The sequence below is a fragment of the Ziziphus jujuba genome, chromosome 11 (assembly GCF_031755915.1).
Source record: "Ziziphus jujuba cultivar Dongzao chromosome 11, ASM3175591v1".
NCBI lineage: Eukaryota > Viridiplantae > Streptophyta > Magnoliopsida > Rosales > Rhamnaceae > Ziziphus > Ziziphus jujuba.
Genome location: NC_083389.1, coordinates 7,650,556 through 7,670,188, shown reverse-complemented (window position 1 = coordinate 7,670,188; position 19,633 = coordinate 7,650,556). Strand labels below are relative to the sequence as shown.

Sequence of the window (19,633 nt, the reverse complement as noted above, 5' to 3'; positions counted from 1 at the left end):
TAGCTGTACAATACATAAAAATCTATCTACTTAATATTTTTAAGGAGCTAGACTAAAGAGAGGGATAGAGAGGGGAAAATATTTGCATATTACCCCACATACTCATAAATTCATAATTGAATTCGACAGAAAAAACAGTCTATATCTTCAAGCACCACACCCAAAACTTATCTTTGCACCAAGACGAATAAATAACAAATACTAAAATAGAAAAACAGCGAATTATAATGAATTCCAATGGTATTTCTATTCAATTTATTCAACAATGTTTGACTGTGACAAAACTGACAATCAACACATGACGAGCAAGAAGATATATAGGAACACAGACTCACCGCCTTCATGATGTAATGGAAACCATCTTTTGCGAGCAATCCGACTCATCTGGAGCACCGTTTTTTGATTTTTTTTTTTTCCCCTTTTTTTTTTAAGTTCCTGTATCAGTGGCTTCGTTTAGAACCGCAGCTTGAAGGCGTGTCTCAGATAGGAGAGACTTTTGGCTGCAAGAGAAGCCCATAGCACAATCAAACAAAGACAACGACCATTCGGACAATTATTGACTTCTTTATATTGGTCAAACCAACTACCTTTGCTGATAACAAGGTAATCAAAACTTGTAGCCACGTCATCATGGATTTTTCCTCACGGCTGTAATTTTGGGACCAGTGCGTCTAAATCATTTGACACCTTGTCTCTTGATTTTCCCCGTTAAGTGGGATGCACAAGTAAACTTTGAGATACTTTCCCACCCAAAAAAAAAAAAAAAAAACACAATTACAATTTTATTTTACTTTAATAACCAAAAAGCCATTTGTTTCACAATGTTCTCTAATTTCTATTTTAATACCGTTTGTTCAACAATTAATATTTTCTTACACTAATTGCTAAAAAGGTTATTTACTCACTCTATTCAAATCAAAACTAAATAATTGTTTTGTAGACTATGTTTAGAAAATTCCTACTTTTTTATTTTCTAATATTATATTAGTAGAAAACTCCTATTGTTTAGTTTTTTATTTTTTATTAAAAAAAACCCGTGATTTAAAGGATGATCTCCACATGTTTCTCTAGTTCGGAATTTGAATGAAGCATGTATGTATGATGAAACCTCGGTTGACATCCGCTTAACCTTTAAACCTTCTTCACTTCTTCATTGCCAGACTCTTGCTTTTAAGTTACAGATCGTAGTGCAGCAATGCGAAGAATTTGTGAAGTCACAAACTTAAAAGATTTGGTAGTTGCAGCCCAAATCGAAGCTAAAACCATAAAGGTATCTTTGACCCGAGGAACGAAACTCACAAAATCAATCTAATAATGTGCTGTAACATGTGAATCAATGTATGAACGGATAAATAGTTTAATCGAATGTGATATGCAATCATCAAATCCAATAGATGTTGAGATACAAGATAGGGGAATGGTAATAGAAAGGAAAGTGAAAAAGAAGAAGAATTTGAGCTTGACCAGAGTGGCGTTTCGGTTCTATTGCATATGATAAACAAGGATAAATATATTAAAAAGGCAAGAGTTGTCAAACAAATCTCTACAAGGCAAAGTTGGAGTACTTGAACTTCTAGGATTATGCTTCAATTTTTCCATGTTACAAATTAAAATACCACGTGGACAAGGATCATACTCATCTCAAGCCGTTTAACTCCTGAAGAACAATGTCAACGTGCAAGAGGGTTTTGACATCGTAATGAACGAATATATTTTGATCCTAACACCGAAACGGAAGCAAAAGCTGACTTAAAAATTCAGAATTAAGACAATCGTTTTACCCAACTATGACTGTTATCGGCTTCTGTGGGCGGCAGACAATCGGGAAACATTCCATATCATAAAGCACTTAAAAAAAGATTTTCTCCCTTAAGGAGATTTAAAAACAAGTGCTAACCAGTTCACTTGGCAAACTGGAAACAATTCTACATATTTTAAAGACTATATCACATGTGAAAGAGGAATACGAAATGAGATCCAGGTTATATGATTAGAAGCCTCACGAGCCACAGCATGCTGATTTCTCTGGAGCAGCAGTTGATCCCTTTGCAGGATCAGGTTTACTGATCTTGATTGTTTGAGGCTGCACACAATAAGCCAGGTCAAAAAAGACTCCCAACTACAGATCAAACACTCCCATCAAAAGCTGCTGGAAAGAAATTACCTCAGCTTTGGAGTCAGTTTCTGCAAGCCTTTGTTTTATGTCTTTTGCAATGGAAAAGAAAACCTGCTCCACATTGAGGTTTGTTTTTGCACTCTGCTCAAAGGGTTTCAACAATGTCAGTCTACTGAAATCATCTCCTGGCCTAGTGTATGACGAATAATTGATAACCTTACAAGCGGAATAATTACTTTCTTTTTAATCCAATGAAGTAAAACTTCCATTCCATGGCATTATAAAAAATTAAAAGATCAAGACAATACAGGACCCTAACTTTCAAGTTTCAGTCATGTGGTGACTGGTGATGTGGTCTACACAGAATCCATACAAAATATAGCTTCATAGTAGCTGATATTCCAATTCACAAATATACGAACTCACCGTCTCAAAGAATTTAATGCCATACTCATCAGCTAACGCCTGGCCCTTTGATGTTGGAACAGCCTACAAGAAAAGTTTTGGACTACTGATAATTATTCCCTTAAAAGAACAAATTCTAAATATAGATTGATAAAGTTCTATTAATTACCCTTTTGCTCTCATCCATATCAGCTTTGTTACCCACCAATATTTTGTTGACATTTTCAGAGGCATGCTGCTCAATGTTCCTGATCCAGTTCCTGATATCTACATAAATAGCGGACCAGCATCATAATTATGTAAAGCTTCATATGTGCTAATTTATTTATTTATTATTATTATTTTTTTTTAAGTTAACCCTGCTGACTCATACAATTCAAGCAGAATATGCTTAGTAATAGAGAGGCAAAAGGCGAGAAATAAGAGAGAAGAGGAAATACTGTTAAAAGATGATTCATCTGTCACGTCGTAGACCAGCAGTATACCCATTGCTCCCCTGTAATAAGCTACAAGAAACAATAAACAATATCTGTAAACAAAAACAATCATATTATTTACAACTATGTAAAACTTAAATGCCTCCTTGAAACTGTCAGTTTTATAAGTGGGTACCTGTTGTGATTGTCCGGAAACGTTCTTGGCCAGCGGTATCCCATATTTGCAGTTTGATGCGCTTCCCATCCAGCTCAACAGTCCTAATCTTGAAGTCAATCCTGGTAGAAGAATTCATCCTCCATAAAACTTCAAAACTATTGGATATCAACAAAATTAATTTTTATGATTGAACACAAACCCAATTGTGGTGATGAAACTAGTGGTAAAGGAATCATCTGAGAAACGCAGTAACAAGCAACTCTTTCCTACCCCTGCATGTAGATATTAGAAAACATGGTGAAGGTTTTAAGTTTTTGATTAAAAAAAAAAAAAAAATGTCGCACGATACAGAGAAGGGAGAGAATACAAAGTCTTCAAGCTCGAAATCTTCCAAACAAAATTTAATGAAACTACAAGGTTACCTGGTGTATGTGGTCTTCAAGATTATCTTGTTTCAAGTGGCATCCAAAATATGATTACACAAGTTTCGCAGTATCTACCACCAATTATTTTGCAAACTGGATGAAAATTTAATTTATCTAATCCAATTGCTTCAAAAGTTTAAGGTAAAAATATCAATTCGGTTTAGATAGATGTGCATAGCATTGTTCGAGTCCCAAAATTTGATCACATAATTCAAACATAAAATCTATCCCTGTCCCATCTCTTGTCGGCTATCAAACAATTTGTGCAATCCCGACTAAATTCATACAGCGACAGACATACATCGGAAAAAAACTTATAAAATGAAAAGCAAACATTTGTAAAATCATCAATATATATATATATATAGCAAAGCAAAAATAAGCATGATACTAAACATTCTTCTCCCTATTTCATTATTATTATTAATTTTTTTTTAAAAAAAAAGGAAAAAAATACATAAATAATATCTAATTGACGATTGAATTCAAGCCTTTTATCCAGGATTCGAAGATAGAAAGCCAAAGGGAAAGCAAGAAGAGATGAAAGAGAGAGACTCACCGCTGTCGCCGATAAGAAGGAGTTTGATAAGGTAATCGTAATCAGCGCGGGCCCTAGCCGGTGGAGCCGCCATTTGCAAGCCGTACTAAGTCTCACAGGAAACAGAAGGAAGTCTCAGTCAATCGCTGCGCGTATCTTTGTCTGGTCCGTCTGTCTGTCAGTCAGTGGGTGGTTTGCCTTTTAGATCCGCAGCTTGAAAGCTGTCGGTCTCTTTGAGACTTGAGTGAGAGAGCCGGGGGTGGAAGGGGAGAGACTTTCTGGGTGAAAGAGAAGCTTTTGCAGAATCATACAAGTATGATGCAAAACTCAGAGTTGAAACTTTCAGCTTAAAAAAAAAAAAAAACTCAAAAGAGTTGAAACTCTGTACGTTTGCACGGGAAGAATCTGCTGTCCCCGTAAGCTAATGCACTTAACAACTTCATCTGCTTGCGTGTCCTATTATTCACCCCTGATTGGTTCTTTCTTTCGCCATGTCATCATCAACTTGCACTTCCTTCGTTATTCACGTCCATTCTTTCTACAACTACTCAGATTTGTCCTCTCTGTGGGGGCCACAATCATACGAGGCCTTTTCCTTTTCTTTTTTTTTTTTCTTTTTGTGTTAAAATGCTCCTTCATTAAATATTATTTTCTTTTTTTTCTTTTTTTTCCCCGATGCAAACAAGACAATCTTTATATATTTATGTACTTCGTTGGACAGTTGCCTTTTCTTCCCATGAATTTAAAACATAAATAATCTATCAATCAATCCTTCATGTATTACTACGTCATGATCTTTCAGTCGTTTATATATTACCATATCATCATTTATTAAGATTTTAATAAGCAAATTTAATATGTTACCACATCATTGATTATTAAAATTTTAGTATACAAATTTGATAGGAGGAACATTACTCTTATCCTCTTACAACACAAGTGGAAATACAAAAATAAAGCAACAACATATAAAGAAATGAAGAAATAAATAAATAAAACATCCAACAACTATGCCTTTGCCCAAAAAAATTTTGCGGCAAAATATATCATGTTGGCATTATGGTGATTATTTGGAGCTGCTTGTTATCTTGGCAGCTCATTATGCAAGCTGGCAATCAGTCTGCATATTCCTTCTCTCTATGTGAATTAATTTAGCTGTAAATTTTTATTATTATACAGAAATTTTTTGTTTATTATAATTACAAAAACAAAAAACAACAAAAAATTACCAAGCCTAAAATATTATAATGACATGTTTCCTTGTAAGCAATTGTTGTAGGGTCTTACTAAATAATTATTAAAAACAATATATATTAACTTTTAAATCTCCCGTATATTCAAAAGTTTGTTCTTTACACATCCTCAACTGTCATTTTTATAACTAATAATGACATTTTTCAATGTTATTCTTAATAAAATAAGAAAACCATAAGCGGCTAGAGTGCCATAAACAAAAACTATTTTCAGCTACACAACAGCAGCACTAGCAGCTTCTTCCAAAATTCTCCTAGCTTCTGAGTCTAGATCCGGCAGCTCACTGGGCATCTGCCATAGTATTAGATCAGGAAATCAAAGAGGAAGGAAAGACAAAACAAGTTAAGAAGGGAAAAAGCATTCAAGTACAAACCTTTCCATACAGGTTTGCTTTTGTTGGAGAAGCTCCCGAAGCCAGCAACAATCTTATAACATCCGCATGTTCACCTCTCGCTGCATGATGGAGAGGCTGCAGGAAGTAATGTAAAATGATAAATATGATAAACATGAAAGGTATCATTATCATGCAACTGCTTCATCTCATAAAAGATGCAGACAATAAAATATAAGGTAAAAATCATGAAAAATTTTAAATCACTTTGCACTTTTTTCCAAGTGAAGCCATCCATGATTCTGAGATTCAAATAATGTGGTTTTGACATTAGAACCACCCATTCGAAACTAAAGAAATCGGATTTTATCAGTTCTTACAGTATCACCCTCTGCATCAACTGATTCTAGCATCCTTTTTAGGCTCTCTGTGCTGTTAGCACTATTAATTAGAAGTTGAACTATCTCCGTATATCCTGCATCAGTCATCCATGCCAAAAATAAAACAAATTAAGCTTTTATTTTTAAAATAAATATATTTCTCAAATTTTGACTACAAAATCATCACTTACCCCCAGCACAAGCATCATGTAGAGGAATCGCCCCATCTTCATCCTGGGCCTCCAAGTTCGCTCCTCTTTCCAGAATTAACTACATGGAGACAATTATTCTTATAAAATGGTTTCTAATACAAGAATATTGAAAAATAAACAAAACAGAGACAAAGAGAAGATTAATAATCAAAAAGGCAGTTCAGTTGGAGCGGACCTGGACACAGGAAAGGTGCCCATAGAGACAGGCCAGATGGAGAGCTGTGTCCCCATCTTCCACTGGTTGATCAATGCTGCCTTCTAAGTTATCTGCACAAATTCAAGAAGGGGAAAGTATAAATAGAAGAGACTTGTAGAACCATACTGCATCTGAATGTCCCAAATAAATGAGAAACCTAGATTTTACTTTCTATTGCATTTAAAAATTACAAATTCAAGCAAATGATCTTATTGTAATAAATCTGCAAAGATGTACAGAACCACTATGTTTCTGACAGCTTTTACATCTAAATTAAAAACATGCATGGCATGCATATAGAGAAAAATGAAAGAAATAGAATATAAGATGCATGAATTATAAACATGTGCTAAGACTATTTAACCATTGTCCTTCTGATTTATGTTGTCCAGAAGAGCAAGAGTAAGATAGATAAATGTACTATCCTGCTAACATTTTATAATGGGGTTTTGATAATTCTATTTTCTTAACAATCGGTATGTAAGATGATCCCTTCAATAAAGTTATTTGAAACACAAGTCTACTTTCCTTTAACAATTCTTATGTATTCTTTTCTTCTACATTTTCATCAGGTCAACTTCCACATTATCAATATTCCACAGATTGAAGTCACCATCTCACCATTAATTCCTATTTTCAAGGAAACTGTGTAGGAACAAGTAAATTCAGCTAGGAATCATTTTTGCATCAATGTTTCATCCCATCAGAGAGCAAAGCAATCACAATTTCTAATTCGACATCGCGCTCAAATCCAACCTTCAAATTCTATAACTCTAATATCCGATAACCTTCAGATTTGGCCACAAACAGTTAACTTTGTCATTCAAATTTTTCTCAGAACCATACCCCTTTTCACAAAATAGGCAAAGCTGCATCTTTTCTTTCGAGCTACCTCAACAAAAACACGTCCTAGTTTTCTACAACAGCAAGAAATCAACTTCGATTAACCGCACAAACCCCTTCAAGTTTAGGTCTTGGTACACTAATTTAAAAATTTTCCATTGAAAGCCGCATTCATTATGCAATGTTTTCATGGATGAAAAACCCTAGACTTTTCTATATTGAAAAAGAGCTGAGATTTTAGAAAATTTCAAATAGCGAAAGCAAAACAATCAACCCGAACAAGAAAGTACAGACGAGGCAAAAACATATACAAATTTAAAAAAGAAAACAAAAATCATATAAAAAAGAGGCGGTGAGGAAGAGGAAGAAGTACCAAGAGCGAGACGGAGAGCGTGAACGTCGCCGAGCTCAGAGGCAGAGGCTAGGGCTTGGAGATGAGGAGGCGTAAAGGATTCAAGCTCCATCACCCCATCTTCTTCGAAAAGAGCGTTCTCATCTTCGTTCTCGTCTTCCTCCATCACACCATTTCGCCTCCCTCTCCCCGGAACCGCCATTTTTCTCTCTGCTTTCTGCCTTCCGCCGCCACTCTCATTCACTGCTACTAATAATATGCACTCCTAAATAGAGCCCATTGCCGTGTAAATATAATATAATATTATTTTTTTTTTAAAAAAAAAAAAAAATATATATATATATATATATATAGATATATATATTATTATTTTGCAATAAGGATTAAAATTATTGAAAGTTTGAAACAAAAAGATTGAATAAATAACACCCAAAAAAACAAAAAAAAACTTCAAAAAAATAATAAATAAATAACAAAATAAATCAAAATTATAATTGAGATTCTTCCATTTTTACCCAAAAAAAATAATTATAATTGAGATATTCAATTGGGAATTAAAAATGGAAACAAGTTCAACATGAAATTGAAAATAAAAATAGAAGAACCTAAACTATTAGTTATATAGGATATTTTGTTATAATTTTTTTTTCCTTATCAGTAAATATAATATTAAATATATGAAGCTCCTTTTTAATAATCTATTTACTTATTACAGATTACTTATTATTAATTACTATATTGCTATTCATTAAAAAAAAAAACATATTGCTAAATTTTTACAGTGAACAAGAAGATGGATTTATTTCCGAAAAAGAAAAATTATAAAACAAAAAGATGGGTAAATTTTCAAAATAATGTATGGACCTCACGCAAATAACCCACTCAGAAAACCCTGGTTATTGGACTTTGGATCCATAGATGTAAAGGAGGCTTTTTATTAATTGGGCTAAACCATCTAGGGACCATGTTCCTAAGAGCACTATACCTTTTTCCGCTTCTTTTTTTTTTTTTTTTTTTTGTGGGAAAATTTCATAAACATCAATAACTTCCTTAAATTATTTGAAATGATTATCGGAAGTCACCATTAATTTTAAAATCCATCAGTTCTCTTCTCTATCCATACAAACTGTGTAATTTAGTCAATTAAAAACCAAAAATAAAAACCGCCAAGTTAGAATTGATAAATTTTTATTTTGAAAGTACAAGAATTTAACTGCTCGATAGATTCTAATTAATTGTTTAACTGCTATACATACATATATATATCTATATATATATATATATATATATATTTGTCATTGAAAGAGTGAATGAAAGAAAAACTCTCATCTATCAGTTTCTTGATGGTTGGGACTTAATAAATTGAAGAAAATAAATAAATGAGTATTTATTATTTGGGTTTGTTAATGGAAATTAAAAGTAATATATATATATATATATATGGGGCAATAATTAAGTGAGTAATTAGGTGTATATTATGGATGAGAAGAGGGAAGTCCTTGCATTAAAGAAAAGAAAAAAGAAAAAAAGAAAAAGGGGAAATGGAAAATCCAAAACAGCAAACAAGGACAACATTAAATGTCGTGTAACGGTCTTGGTGAGCCATGAATTAAAGATGTTTTTGGGGATTGTTTAAGGCAGCTACCAAATAGCATAACAACCATACATGTACATGTGCATATGGCAATGTCAACGACCCCATGACATCGCCTCATCATCCATCTCTTGTATTTCTATTTCTATAAATGCAAACGAATAATAATATGTATACGCAATGTGGTTACATTTCACATGCATCCCTGGCTTTTTTTAACAAACCCACCAATTAAGCACATTACAAACACCAAGACAAATTTCTTGTACTTTATCTTTATTCTCATCACTTCCTTCCACCTCTCTTTTTTCTCTCTTGGCTACTTAATCCAACTCGGTAATGACTACTTTAAGGCTGGACCTTTTATTTATTTATTTATTTTTCCCTCCCTCTATTCCTATTAGTTTAAAAATACGTCAATACAGTACTTATCTTCGTGAATGATCATGAATAAATTCCCCCCATATAGTTACATTATCGTTTTCGATACATACCACACCAACTAATTACTATAGCTAGAGTGGTGAAAAATCATGTTAACATGTTATTGTTGGTTATAGCATTTGCCTAAAAAAGAAAACAAAAAAGTAAATCGTTTAATTCTTCATTTTATATATATGATCGCCTTTTGCATTTATACGCGGTTCTTAAATATTTCATGAAACAGTCTCTCCCTAGCCTTTACTTAAAGTTCAATTAATGCAGCCAAGTCTCGCATGGTTATAAGGCTAGAAATCCTGAAAGAGTAGTGACATTGATGAACCAGGAAGGAAGATGCATTAAGAAAAATGTTGGACAGCTAATTACAAATGGCAAGGCTATCATTCACCTATTCTTCAATATGTGTGAAGCACGTGCTTTATATACATTTCGTAATCACATTGCCATGATCAACTAAGAAGTTGAGAATTTTTTTTTTTTTTTTTTTTAAAAACATTATGAAATTAATAGATGTACCCAAGTGGAAGGCAGATAAGGATAGCGAGGATATATACACCAAATCGAAATGGTTTGGGTTTGTATGATATATATATATATATATATATATATATAAATATATATAACTTTGTGGAAAGTAAGTAAGAGAGAAACTAGAAGGAATTAAGAGAGTGCGTGTAGTATATCACTTTCCTATATAAATTTAAAGGTAAATCCATAAAAGGAGGGGCAGTTAACCATTAGCTTTTGCTTTGCCATCCGTTTCGGTTCTTTTTTTTTTTTTTTTTTTTTTTTGTTTTGTCAGTTATATGAAACAGATAGACAGAGACACACACCTTTAGTTTTCTTGCAAACCAAACAACCCAACCTAATCCACCACTTTCTCGTCTCCTTTCATTTCGGTGGTCTCAAACTACTGATCATATGCCAAATCCTCCCTCCCCACCTCTCTCTCTCTCTCTCTCTCTCTCTCTCTCTCTCTCTCTGCAATTTTCCGCATCACTAGCTAGCTAGACTATACTTGAGAATTCAAGACATGGAACAACAAAAATTAAACCAAAATAAAAATTAATTAACCAACGTCACGCTAGTTGAACAATATACAGAAATTGAAATTCACTAATCAATTAATTGTTTTCTGTGAATCAATCAAAAAATGTCACATTAAAATATTACAAATTGCCACTTTACCCAATTAAAAGAATTCAAGTTTCAACTCTGTACCATCAAGATAGACATGAATGTAAAAAAGAATATGTAAAGAATTGAGGATTAATGAGAAGAATTGAGAATTCACATTGATTTTGGGGTGAGCTAAATTAAACTCCAAATCCCAAGCAGATTTAATTAAAAAGATGGAAATTTTTTTTTTTTTTTTTTTTTTTTATCCACTACTTGATCATCAGTAATGGCAATCCACCAGAGGAGAAGCAGAGAAGACAATAACTTGTTCCTTGGCTGTAAAAGGAAACTTGTTTTCCCGGCGATCGTCTTCGGGTGCAGGAAGATTAAGATCTAACTGTAGATTAACATTTCTTGCTTTCTTCGATTCCTGAGACTCAGGACTAGTACTGGTTCCAACGCTCAACGTCGTCGTCGTGGTTGTTGTTGTTGTGGTAGCAGTGCTAGTGTTCATGAAGGTTCTGTGCCTCCTCATATGACCACCTAAAGCTTGACCAGATGTAAACTCAGCTCCACAAATGGAACACTCGTGGAGCTTATTAGCTTTGCTCTGACTATGACCGGAAACACCCCTGTTGGATATTTGCAAAGAAAGAGCAGTACTAGCGTGATTGAAATGATCAACATGTTCTGCAGCTTCCATAAAAACCAAACCTTTTTTATCATCCAAAACATTATTATTATTGTTATTGGAAGCCGCCTTAGGTTTCTTGTGACTGGCTCTATGCCCACCAAGTGCTTGAAAAGATGGAAAACACCGGTTACAAGTCTTGCACTGATAAACATACATACCCCCTCCTCCTCCTCCTCCTCCTCCTCCTTTCGTACCGCCACTCATCGTCATCGTTGACGACGATGTCACGGGCTGACCTCGGATTTTCCGGCCCGTAGTAGTAGTATAACCACGAGCCAAAAGAATCAAACAATTGGCCATGTCTTCCTCTTCCTCGGTACTCTCGGCAGCAAAGTCATTGGACGTGGTGGGTGAAGCCGTTATAACACCACCGTCAACGATTCCACCGGAATTCTCACTGACGACTCTTCCACTTTCACCGCCGTTATCACCGGAGGAACAGGAAGCCATGGTTAAAGCAAGCGGTGATAGTGGCCTTTGACGCTTGGTTCGCTTGCCTTTGATCATGTGGGAATTATCTTTGACTTCGTCTTGAGCATCCATAATGTTCATCTTCAAAGACAACTAGACCAACAAAAAAAGAAAAAAAAGCAAGCAGACAAAAGAAAGAAAAAAAGAGAGAAGGATATTTTTAATGAGAGAGAGAGAAATTAAAGTGGGGGTGGGGGTGTAATTATAGTGGGAATGGTGGTGAGAATAGGAAATGATCAAAAGACTCAAAAAGCGCCCCCGTGAATAGTATAGTAACCGTGAAGTATTTGGTTACCAAATGCCAAATACCAATGCCAGCCTTGGTGTTTCCAAACTTGGAAGTTATACATATATATATATATATAGGCATATATTTTGATATATACAGGTGTGTATCGTAAGAGAAAGAGAGAGAGAGAGATGCAATGTAAGTATGAGGAGGCGAGGAAACGAGTGAGATTCGGTTGGCTTTGAAGCAAACCCATTACTTTTTTCCAACGATTCCTTTCTGGAGGATTGGTTTGCAAGCCTGGAACCACAGAATTTGCGCTTCTTCCACACCCCCACCCCTTTTTTATTTGTGCTTTTTATTTTATTTTTCCTCACTCTCTCTCTGAAATTGTTTTAATTAGTATGTTTCTTTTGCTTCTAAAAGAGTAACATTTTGAAGAAACTATAATTAACTAATTTTAAAATATATTTGAAAAAAAAAATAAAACATTGTAGGTGGAGATGTTTGTGAGATGTCATGAGTTGTGTAAGTTGGGTACAATTTTGATAATTAAATTAGTTTTCAATTAATTAATGAGGTTTGGAATTATATTAGGAGGGCTTTTAATCAAGCAGTTCATGTGCAGTTGACCCACCCACTTGATATTATAGAGAGAGTGATGACTTCATTGTCTAGACAACAACCCCAAAAATCACGCCGACTATATGAATCCCAATTATTTGATGAACATCTTACACACTCTAACCCAATCATTAGGGTTGGTGAAAGCCATGAAATCATTACTAACCCCTTAGTAGAACACAACAGAATACACACTACATATAGACCTAGCAAGTAGATCCGAATCACATAAAAAGATTTATTTTTCCGAGGCAAATTGATTTAAATTTATTTTTCTATATATTTCTTTACAGTTCATCTTTTTATTCCAAAAAAAGAAAAAAAAATTCCAACCGATTTAATTGACTGAATGCATCCAAAATGGAAGCAGCCATATACCTAGTGAATTGATTGACTTCTTAGTTACAATGTATATGTATGTATATATATTTATTAAAATAAATTTTTTATGATTCTCATGCAACATGCATACATATATGTTGTATCTTCCATGATTTTGTAATAACAACAGCATTGATGGTACAACCAAAAGAAAATTGCATTATAGGATTAGAAAACGAGGGCAGATAAGTCTTTCTCATACAACTAGTAATTAATTAAAAAAACTAATTTTGATGTATCCACTAGCTAGCTAGGAGAGTATAATGGCTGGAAATTGTTGTTAAAATTTCTAAGTGTGTTTTTTTTTTTTTTTTTTGGTAAGTATTCCGTATATATGTATAGAAGGAAATTTAAACCAATTAGGGATAAAGACAAATTGGAACAAAATAATATGTAATGAGTTTGCGGCGTGGTGGTATATATTATCTTGCTTACATGAAATGAATAGCAAAAGCAAAAGATATAAAAATAAATAAATGTTGGACGGTGACCGTATTGTAAGGGTTACCTCACAAAGTATGAGGTAGATTGAGTGAAGCAAATGAGAGGGTGAGGAGTGGGTTATGGATATGGAGGAGGGGAAGATTCTTAGCGTAAGGAATTGGAGGGAAGAGAGGGGTTGTGAAGGGCACGTAAGGGCCAAGGCCAGCATCAATAGTTACTCACCCAAAGTAAAGCATCAAAAAATTCATTTTTTCTTTCCTTATTTTTTTATTTATATTTGCTTGTGGATTTGGTTGGTGTATTAACTTGGACTTCTTAATTCTTTTGTCTTCTTTGCTTTCATCCACTCATTCCTACATAAAACCTTAAACTCTGCTTCTTCTATTAGTTCTCCACATTATATCTGTATCTAAAATATTTTAAAAAATAAGTTAATTTAAAAGTTTTTGAATTTGGACATGGGGGACAAGTATGCCTGTAATGTAACCAATAATTATTGCATTACATATATATATATATATATATATATATATATATATATATATATATATATATATATATATATATATATGTTTCACGCAGCCTCCCACTTCACATGTGGAAGCAGGAACTATATATTGCATTTATTAAAAGTTGAAAAATGATATACATACAATCATCCTCGATACTAATCGAAATTTAATACATTTAAATTGAAATGAAAAGTCTATGTATTCACACCCATAAATGAAAGAGAAATTTGCTTGCGTGATGAGTTTTTTGATTTGTGACAATTAATTAAATGTATGTGACTTGTTGCCCCATTTTGGTCACATGGATCGTTTTAGTATCCTGATGTTTTTTTTTTCTTTGTTTTTTTGTTTTATGCATATAAGGTTCCAAAAACAAAAGCATTAATTATTCAATCTAAAGCATATATGTATATATCATGTTACTTTTATGTATTCATTTATTTGCAAAACTAATTAAAGAAACCCTTACTTTCTCGTTATTTCATTTGCCAAATTTCTATATGAGCGTTTGTGAAAAGACAAAGAAGGTGTGGGTTTTGTTGATGGTGGTAGTACCCAGAAGTGGTGGTGGTTTGTTTAGTGACTTTACTTCACGAGATGATGTAATCATGTGACTTATCCTCACACTTTAGCTATATCGCGTTTTACTTGATATTTTATATTCGCAAAAAAGATATGAAGATTTGTTTGATAATTAAGTCATGAAAAAGTTGTTATAATTAATATAAGAAACTACAAATTAATTACTATTTCCAAGAAATATGTATAAATATTCCACATTTTAAGGCTTTCTTTCTTTCTCCTTTTCCATATTAAGAGGCAGATTTTGATATATATAGTGATGACCATCAAGCAAACTGTGCCTCTCTCCTTTATTATGTTTCAACTTGCAACTAAGCATGAAAAAGTAGACCCTTTTTCTTTCTTCCCATGTTTGCTTAATTCCATGGCAGTGAAGGGACTAATTAAGGCCCCTAATCATGGTAGGCTAGCTACATATATTAATTATTGACTGTCTGTACTTGAGGAAATTGCCAACCTGGCCAAACCATAATATATAAAGAGACTGTTAATTGGTTCCCATGATCGAAACTTATAAAACTTACAAGGAGACCACAAAGTACGCACATTTTGGGTGAAATGCTTGAGGGACCAGGATCCTAGCCCCCTAAGAATTGGCAGTTTCTTTTCACCTAAAAAGTTAATTGGAATAATAATTGATTTTTTAGCACCAGCCTTCTCTCTGAAGATGATGAGAGCAGAAATTCAAAACACAGATCTACAAGTCTTTTTTCAATTTCTAAAAACTAAAAACGGTATATATTTATATATATATATATATATACATATATACACTTTTGGGCACATATATAATATTCCTAAAACCTACACTTAATTGTAATAAATGATAAAAAATAAATAAAATGTTTAATTTAATTATTATTTATGATTAATCAAATTTGATTAATGAGTAATTAATGGTAACAAGCAGAAAGTGGGAGGAAATGGAAATAGAGTTTGGTGGTGTAGTAGAAAGTGGTAGTAGTGGTAGTGGTAGAGATGTGTTTGAGAGAGATTAACCACTATGAGGAAGTTGCAACGAGCCAACAACAACAACAACAACAACTTACAACAATAACAACAACACATGGTTCAGATGAACCGCAAATCCCCATCAACATCCTCCTCCGAATTCAAGACAACGACTCCACTCCCACTCCACCCACAATTAAGGTTTCACTTCTTTCTTTTATTTGGTTTTTTATTCCCTCACTCCAACTTAAAGGATATCACTTTGCCTTGCTACCTTTACATATCAACTTACACCATTTTTGCTTCATTTTCGTTTTTATATCTTATTATACAGGATCCTTCACATATATTTATTCTTTTTACATGTCCTTAGTAGGTTTAGTATGGGAAAACGCAATCATATCTCTTTTCTTCTTTCGGTGAATAGCACAATAATATCTCATCCACAAAAAAGATTCATGTATTGGATGATCATCGGCCATGCACAATAATATCTCACCCACAAAAAAGATTCATGTATCAGATGATCATCGACCATGCACAGAAAGCGCATATACGAAGTTCTAAGTAATAATGCACTATGAATTTTCACCAAATAATAATAAAAACAATGCATTATGAATCTTTGATCATCTTTCATTTTTATTTATTTTTTTGGCAATCTGATCATCTTCTAATTATCCATTGTTTTAAGACAACAATATAGGGAGCCCATTTAATATAAATGAATGGATTAGTTGAATTGGACTATATTAACTTTTAAGTAGCCCGATGAGTTTTAAGTTTAGCCCATTTTGCAGTAATAGTATAAGACTTTTAAAGAAATTCTCAATTCATTTTCTGGCAGTTGTAAAGTGAATGTTAGAATATGAGACAGAATAAGCATAAATAAGAATGAGAAGTCGGAGAATTAAAGCCAGAAATACCATAATATTGTAGCTAAATTGGGCAACCTTAGTGAAACTGGGAAAAAAATGGACCCAAATCTGTGACTTTTAAAGCAATGCCATGAAGCTATCGTAGCGTGAAACTAGGCCAGCAAGATCAAGTACTCTCCCTCAAGAGTGGTCCAAATATTTTTCTTGTGGCGATCCTTCGGATAAATGTCAATTACATTCCTATTTTATGCGTCACTTTGAATAGAAACCTACTGACCTCTTCTCATTTCAATGCATGCATCTGAAACTAGTCTATACTATATGTATTTCACAATTTTACTTTATCAACTAGTGGTTGTAGATTCTGGCTTTTTGGAAATATGTGGATTAAACTAGTGATTCGGAATATGTGAATTTTACTAGCTGACGCTAGCACTCTGGAGAGAAAACATCCCATTTCTGGGTTTTGTAATAATTGGAATTTGGAAAGCCAGCCAGGCCCAACTACGTGTTAAATAAATCAAGGCCTATAAAATGGCAGACTTTTTAACTCCCAACACTACATTTTGCCAGCAAAGCAATGTGATATATACCTCAATTTTCAATGTATAATTTTTATCTTTTTGGTAGATACCTCCAACGTTCTACACAAAGGGGATCCATTTTTGGCCAATCGTTTAAACGTGTGCTATAAGGATTCCCTTAAACTTGAGAAGCATAGAAAATTGGAATGTTTATATCCTTTGTTATAGTTCCATGCAGGTCCATTTGGCTCGAGGACGATTATATTTTCCAAAATTGATTTTCTACATGCAAAACAATCCACAAAAGAAAAAAACAAGAACACACCCCCCCCCCCCCCCCCCCCCCCCCCCCCCCCCCCCCCCCAATACAATCTTTTAACCTTTCTGTCTGTTTACATCCTGACTTCACAATTGCTTCTCTGCTAGTACCGCTACCATATTTTCTTTGGACTTTTCGAAGAGGAACGTTTCGAGCTTGCTATACATTTCAATGGATTATGGGACTTGGCAAGTTTTTTTCCTTCAAGTTAACTCCTTTTTTTATTTGTCATTTATTTTTTTAATTCAATACAAACAAATACGGAAGGCTTTACTCCTTATAGGAAGTACCATAACCTTTTTATAGAACAAATTATGTATCTCAGCACTATTATTAGGTCTGTATCTCTGGCATATGAAGTTTGAGGCAGATTAATTAATAATTCTTGATTAAAGGGACTGATCAAATCAGGTGGTAGATAAATATAGTCTGAGAGACTTGAAGTATCATTGCAGATCTATGAAGGCCTTCAAACTCAATGAACCTTCATCGGTTTATTTTGAGTAGATGAGATTTAAAATGATTAATGTATCAAGTATCAACTAAACTTGGTGTGTGTGCATCCTTCAAACTAAGAAACGATTAATCAACATTCATCAACCAAGCTTAATACCCATTTCCTTATTTGTCAGTGGTTTATTTAGATTTTTCTACTTTATATAAATTTTCTACAGATCCATAATTCATTTGAGATATTCAAAATTGACTCTCACAAAAAATCGGTGATATAGTGAAGGGCATAGTTCTATATGGAGGAAGCGAGAGAAGTGTCTGAAATTTCTAAATTGTGATGATGATTCTAAAGCCTTTTTAGGTCAGTTCCTACCAAAATATAAATAATTTTGCATTGTGGTATGTTTTTGTGTTGTGTGTTGCTGCTTCAATTTGTGGTTGTGCAAATAACACACCCTTTCTCATGGATTTTTGAAAAATAAGAATCTTGGATAACACTGCAAATTTTTATCAAATAAAGTAGCAGTTCCATAGAAAACATGTGACTAACTGTCATTGCTCTGTTCAGTGATTCCTTTACTGTCTGTCTTAAATCAAACCAGAAGCAGGACTGGTTCATATACAACATAAACTGTACAAACTGTACCAAACTACTTTCTTTTGGGACATTGAATAATCAGATAGTTCACCTGTGATTGTGGTTACCTATAAAATGAATGCTTCTCTGCCACTTTTATGGGCATGGCTTTATGGTATTGATGATTTTCCACATATAGTCCGCTACTGCATGTGGTTATATGCTTCACTTTCATAAATTTGGTAGCACAAAAGCTTCTGGAGTTAAAACAATTTATATTATGATACTCTGCTATGGTATCTAAACTAGAGTTAAAACCATTATATTTATATGATAAAGTCTTTGCGGATTCTTCTAATATATCTCAAATAAAACCATAAACTGCATAACTCATAATGAAAAAATAAATAAATAAATAAAAACAAAAAATAATATTTGATTCCATAGCAATATCAAAGTTTTCCTCTTCCCAGAGCTTTTACATTATAATATTAGACTTATTATAAGTGAGACTATCCACATTGAAGTTGGAAAACGTACCAATCTTGCAATATATTTATTATGCAATTATTATGACTAAATTGTCCATTATAATTATATAGTAATGAAATCAAAAAGCTTATACTCCTACTATTCAAATTTGCGTATATCTACAAAGGCGGCTACATGGCCCTCTGTCAACCTCATAATAATAAATTTATAATTTCCAAATTTCAGATTTATATGCTTTCATTGTCAATTTTATTCTATGTTCCGATAACCTTGGCCAGGTTTTGCTTACTCAGACGCTGCCGTGGCACACCGACTGTTTTCATTTTATTGGATAATTGCATAGAAAATGCTCTTTTATAAGCTAAGTAGTCCTTTTAGTGCCAGACCTACTCTTTTAGACGGCAGCTATCCACCTTAATTATAAGGATTTTATTATTATTATTAAACTTGTCTGACTGAATTATTTATTCTTGCTTTACCAAAATGATAAAAAATAAAAGAAAATAGTTTTTTTCTTCTCCCCGGCTTCTTGTTACGAAAGTAATGGGGCCATATGGTGATTTTTTGGCATTAAGAAATTGACCACTTCATAAAGATAATATAAGTTAAAAATAAAAAAGATTTTCCTTTTTCTTATTAAAAGGAAATCGGCTTGATTTTTTAAGCAACAAAAAGGACATATTTTGGACACAACCCCATAAA

At 33.4% G+C, this 19,633-nt stretch overlaps 3 protein-coding genes across 4 annotated transcripts; all 3 read right to left on the bottom strand.

The window, feature by feature from the left end:
* Positions 1–1,544: 1,544 nt before the first annotated feature.
* LOC107406392 (ras-related protein RABE1c) lies at positions 1,545–4,434 on the bottom strand. Its single transcript, XM_016013505.4, has 8 exons — positions 4,100–4,434; positions 3,315–3,387; positions 3,134–3,234; positions 2,962–3,027; positions 2,691–2,788; positions 2,543–2,605; positions 2,165–2,257; positions 1,545–2,083 (listed from the first exon to the last, which is right to left on the bottom strand). The coding sequence occupies exons 1-8, from the start codon at positions 4,170–4,172 to the stop codon at positions 2,000–2,002; spliced, it is 651 nt and encodes a 216-aa protein (XP_015868991.1). The 5' UTR covers positions 4,173–4,434; the 3' UTR covers positions 1,545–1,999.
* Positions 4,435–5,369: 935 nt separating this feature from the next.
* On the bottom strand, positions 5,370–7,906 carry LOC107406602 (uncharacterized). 2 transcript variants are annotated; one of them, XM_016013743.4, is made up of 6 exons: positions 7,668–7,906; positions 6,431–6,522; positions 6,235–6,313; positions 6,044–6,138; positions 5,706–5,801; positions 5,370–5,623 (listed from the first exon to the last, which is right to left on the bottom strand). In XM_016013743.4, the coding sequence occupies exons 1-6, from the start codon at positions 7,846–7,848 to the stop codon at positions 5,546–5,548; spliced, it is 621 nt and encodes a 206-aa protein (XP_015869229.2). In that variant the 5' UTR covers positions 7,849–7,906; the 3' UTR covers positions 5,370–5,545. The 2 variants fall into 2 exon arrangements, with proteins under 2 accessions (XP_015869229.2, XP_015868995.1); XM_016013509.4 differs by having other exon boundaries at positions 5,370–5,615.
* Positions 7,907–10,922: 3,016 nt separating this feature from the next.
* Positions 10,923–12,508, bottom strand: LOC107406603 (zinc finger protein ZAT5). Its single transcript, XM_048465530.2, has one exon. It carries the CDS (start codon positions 12,044–12,046, stop codon positions 11,081–11,083), a length of 966 nt encoding a protein of 321 aa, XP_048321487.1. The 5' UTR covers positions 12,047–12,508; the 3' UTR covers positions 10,923–11,080.
* Between the last annotated feature and the right edge of the window lie 7,125 nt (positions 12,509–19,633).